The sequence below is a fragment of the Alosa sapidissima genome, chromosome 21 (assembly GCF_018492685.1).
Source record: "Alosa sapidissima isolate fAloSap1 chromosome 21, fAloSap1.pri, whole genome shotgun sequence".
Taxonomy (NCBI): Eukaryota; Metazoa; Chordata; class Actinopteri; order Clupeiformes; family Clupeidae; genus Alosa; species Alosa sapidissima.
In genome coordinates this window covers 4898154-4903153 of record NC_055977.1, presented here as the reverse complement: position 1 = coordinate 4903153, position 5000 = coordinate 4898154, and the positions used below count along the sequence as shown (strand labels likewise).

The 5000-nt window shown below is 50.0% G+C and overlaps 1 protein-coding gene across 1 annotated transcript in view; it reads right to left on the bottom strand.

Moving 5' to 3' along the window:
* The window catches only part of col8a2 (collagen, type VIII, alpha 2), a 17978-nt gene extending 16027 nt beyond the window's left edge, over positions 1–1951 (bottom strand). Inside the window, exon 1 of the mRNA XM_042076399.1 lies at positions 1744–1951. Within this exon, the coding sequence (XP_041932333.1) occupies positions 1744–1900 (157 nt within the window). The 5' untranslated portion in view covers positions 1901–1951. The remainder of the gene's footprint in view (positions 1–1743) is intronic.
* Positions 1952–5000: the final 3049 nt, after the last annotated feature.

Below are 5000 nucleotides of genomic sequence, written 5' to 3'. Positions count from 1 at the left end.
TACGGCCTCGGCAGTAATTCTCTCCACAAGATCCACGACCGCCATTAACCACCATGTCCATGGCCCAGGCCACACCGGCTCATCTCCTAAGGAAGTGGATGAGAGCAAGCGGCTAGGAAAGGAAAGGAAGCGGCTAGGGGCTATCGCAGACATCCCAAGTCTCCCGGAAGATCCGGGAGTCTCCCGCATATTGATAGCGGCTCCCTGACGCCCGCAAATTAGATAAAATCTCCCGGAATCTAGTGAGCGATCAAGAGCGCGCATGCGAGACCGCGTGTGCCTCTGTAGCGCGCATACGATGGGGAGAGAGAGAGGGGTGGTGCGTGTGTGCCTGAGCGCGTCCAAGACTGATTGGCCTGTTTCGCTAAATCAACCAATCAGTTTTCAGTGTAGGCGGGTTTTTATGTCTTTTCTCCCGTGTATTTTCTCCCGGACTTAATTAATCAGTTCAGTGTATAGGAACAGGAGCGTCATGGCAGAGTTAGTGCCTCAAAAAAAACGGAAAACGTAAGACCCATTTCAAAGTGTAGGCTACCCTTGTCTCATAAGAGTCAAAAATAATGATAGGCCTAGTCTTGCACACTGCACTGTTTGTAACAGTGACTTTAGTATTGCCCATGGCAGGTTAAATGATTGCAAAAGACATGTTGAGATGAGTTTAACAAGTGTCAATTCATGTGATTATTATTCAGGCCTATAGCCTAGGCTACTACTAGATGGCTAGTTGCCAAGGCTACATGAAAAGACCAAACTACCAAAATCTACATATTTTATTTTCACAATTTCTATCTAGACCTACCTTATTTTGTGTACTGACTAGACATTATTGAACATATTAATCTGTATTTAAAGGAAAATTCCGGTTTTTAGCACTTTAAGGCCCTTTTCTGGTTTGTTTTGGATGAACTAGAGTGGTGGACACCGAAATTTTGACGATTGGTCCTGTCTCGACTTTTCTGACTTGTTTTGAATCGCCTTTGACTTCTCAGGGTGGCTGGCAATGGGCATACTGTAGTAGGCTACTCAAACATGTCCTAAAACAACCCTTAACATTAGTTCTCAAAACTGTGCAACTCACCGAGTGGTTAGTGGTGTTCGTTGATTATTAAAATCAAATATATCGGCGCAATGTATGATTTCCAGCCGTCTTATTTGCTATTGTGGAACTATTTTTTCAGACACCTCACAACCGCGTATAAACTTCAATTGTGTCAAACACTCAATTGTCTTCAAACACTCAATTGTGAGCCTGAAGCATAGACGGTGGCGCAGCAATATCAATGTGCAATGAGTCTTCCAACAGAAATCAATGGGATTTTACAAAATGCCAAATAAAAGACGACAGAAACTGTATTTCGCTACGCTACTTGTTTTGGAACATCAACGAACACCACTAACCACTCAGTGAGTTGCACAGTTTTGAAAACGAACGTTAAGGGTTGTTTTAGGACATGTTTGAGTAGCCTACTACAGTATGCCCATTGCCAGCCACCCTGAGAAGTCAAAGGCGATTCAGAAAAGTCGAGACAGGACCAATCGTCAAAATTTCGGTGTCCACCACTCTAGTTCATCCAAAACAAACCAGAAAAGGGCATTAAAGTGCTAAAAAACGGAATTTTCCTTTAAGTATGGGGGCTTCATGATACCTCCCTGAAATGACTTTTTGCAGGTTGGCATGTCTACTATCAGCTAGGAAAGGAAGGGGCTAGCGGCTAGCAGCTAGCGGCTCCAGTGGCTACTCACCCAGGTACTGGCCCTTGCCCTCCCGGAAGGGGGGCCCCACGGGTCCTTTCATCATGGGCTGCATGTACTTCATCTGGGGCATCTGGGGAGGGGGGTAGCCGCCGCCCAGAGCTCGACCCCCCAGCACCAACAGCACACAGACGGGGATCAGCAGCATCGTCACGGGACTCTGCAGGTCCACTACTCACCGCTGGATGGACACAGAGAGAGAGAGAGAGAGAGAGAGAGAGAGAGTGAGAGAGAGAGACTGCTAGGCTCCACTAAATTACCAGTTATTAAAGGAAATCATTCAATATAAAATTAAGAGAAAGAGAGAGAGAGATGATTCATATTTGAGGGAAGGAAAGAGGAGAGAGGGATATGAAACAGTGAAAACAGGAAATGGCAAAAATAAGTGAAGAACAGAGAAGAAAGGCGAAAAGAGCAAAGACATGGGTTATTGTGAAAAGAAGGAAAGAGAGAAATGGGGGGATATGAGAAGAGGAGAAGAGAAGAGAATATCCTAATGTCTAAAAGTGGACTTCTTCTATCACTGACAGTTATGCAGCTTTGGCAGCACGGCTTCATTCCAGTCATTCCCAGGCAGCGTGTTTGAATTAGAATAAGAGAGGAGGAGAGGAGAGGAGAGGAGAGGAGGAGAGAGGAGAGAGGAGAAGAGAGGAGAGAGGAGAAGAGAGGGGAGGAGAGAGGAGAAGAGAGGAGGGGAGAGAGGAGAGGAGAGAGGAGAGGAGAGGATGAGAGAGGAGAAGAGGAGAGAGGAGAGGAGAGGAGAGGAGAGGAGAGGAGGAGAGAGGAGAAGAGGAGAGAGGAGAAGAGAGGAGAGGAGAGGAGAGGAGAGAGGAGAAGAGGAGAGAGGAGAAGAGAGGAGAGAGGAGAAGAGAGGGGAGGAGAGGAGAGGAGGAGAGAGGAGAAGAGGAGAGAGGAGAAGAGAGGGGAGGAGAGAGGAGAAGAGAGGAGGGGAGAGAGGAGAAGAGAGAGGAGTGGAGAGAGGAGGAGAGGAGAAGAGAGGAGAGGAGAGAGGAGAAGAGAGGAGAGAGAGGAGTGGAGAGAGGAGGAGAGGAGAAGAGAAGAGAGGAGAGGAGAGAGGAGAAGAGGAGAAGAGAGGAGAGGAAAGGAGAGGGGAGGAGAGGAGAAGAGAAGAGAGGAGTGGAAAGGAGAGGAGAGGGGAGAGAAGAAGATGAGAGGAGTGTAGGAGAGAGGAGAGGAGTTGAGAAGAACAGAGGAGGTGAGGAGAGAAGAGGAGGAGAAAAGAAGAGAGGAGGGGAGAGGAGAGAAGAGAAGAGGAGCAGAGAGGAGAGGAGAGAGAAGAGAGGAGATAAAAGCAAAGCAGTCTTTCTTTGTCTCTTTACTGAACATTAACAGGGATTGAGTGGAAAGAGCTGCAGTCAGTCACACGGCCTGTTTATCCAAGTGGTCACGCCGCCCGCGAGACTTCCCATTTCCTCTAACGTTTCTCAAGATGGAGCGCTTCATTAAACTCTAATTAGCACGGCGGGTGCACGCGTGTCTGGGGCTCGGGTGTGTGTGTGTGTGTGTGTGTGTGTGTGTGGGGGGGGGGGGAGCAGCCACGTTTGGGCAGGTGGCTGTGGCTTGTGTAAGCAGTGACCTTGCTGACCTCTCTGGAGCCCTAGGCGACACCCTACCATGCCCCCCAAGCCCCCCCCCCCCACACACACACACACATACACACACATACACACATACACACACACACACACACACAAATACACACACATACACACACACACACACACATACACACACACACACACACACATACACACACACACACACACACACACACACACACACACACACACACACACACACACACACACGAAAAGACACATGTCAAGGAGGATCTTTGAGGGTAGGCTGACTCGCCCCTGTGTTTGAGCGTGGGCAGGGCAGCGCTACTTTGCTCAGCCTATCAGGTGCCTCGCCCTGAAGCAGCAGTCCCCTACCCCCCCCCCCCCCCCTTCCCCCCTCCTTCCCTCCCTCCCTCCTTTCAGGAATTTCTCTCTCAGCTGTTTTCTCTTTTCGTTCCTTTTTTTTTTTGGAGTGGAGTGGAGTGGGGGGTTGGGGGGGGGGGGGGGGTGGTGGTGGCGAGGGTGTGGTTCTGGAACTGGTGCTGGTTTTGGGTCCGGTTCAAAGAACCCCGGCGCCCTGAGAGGAAGGCGAGGTTGGCCGACAGAGTGATGAGAGCGCTCCGCCACGGAGGCCGCGGCATCACAGGACGGGCAGGTGACACAACACGGCCCCAGGATTCCGCTCCCAGCTCGATGAAATATGAGGGTCGAGAAAAAGCACACGACTTCCTCAACACCCCTCTGCCAAAACCTCAACACACAGTGATAATCTGACCACCCTGCTGAGCTGTCAAGGGGGCTGCAATCACACAGGCCTGCGGAGGGGCTTTGAAACAAGGGAACTGACCGCTCATATCTGCCCTAACACTCAAAGGGAGAAGTTGAAAGGCAATCTTATTATGCTGACTTATTTCCGGTGATTATAATAATAACGGTAAGTCTAGCCTGGCATGGGTGTGTGTGTGTGTGTGTGTGTGTGTGTGTGTGTGTGTGTGTGTGTGTGTGTGTGTGCGTGTGTGTGTGTGTGCATGTGTGTGTGCGTGTGTGTATGCGTGTGTGTGTGTGTTTGTTTGTATGTGTGCGTGTGTGTGTGTGTGTGTGTGTGAGAGAGAGAGAGAGAGAGATAGAGAAAGGCTTTTATTTTTGTTCTGGCATAAGTGCAGACACCTCAACAGGATGCCAAGAGGGGCCTTGGCTGCCAATCCGCCGGCCTGTCAGACAGGGTGGTGCTGATCGGCTTTAGAGGGTGCATGCAGAACTCCCCCAGGTGTGTGTGTGTGTGTGTGTGCGCACGGAACTGACTTACAGACACACTGACTGATTGATGGATGTGAGAATGCAGGTCCAAAGGCCACAGGGAAGGCAGACACACACACACACACACACACACGCACACACACACACACACACACACACACACACACACACACACACACACACACACACCCAATGTACTCCTTAACTCAGAAGAAACTAAGGCCTAAAGCACAGTTACACACACACACAGTTACACACACACACACACACACAGACACACACACACACACACACACACACACACACACACACACACCCGGGGGAAGGGGTGGGCAGAAAGGAAGAAAAGGACGGACTGATGCCCAGAAAGCATTGGCTATGGCCGCCAAAGTTCCCACCGCGCTGACGAGT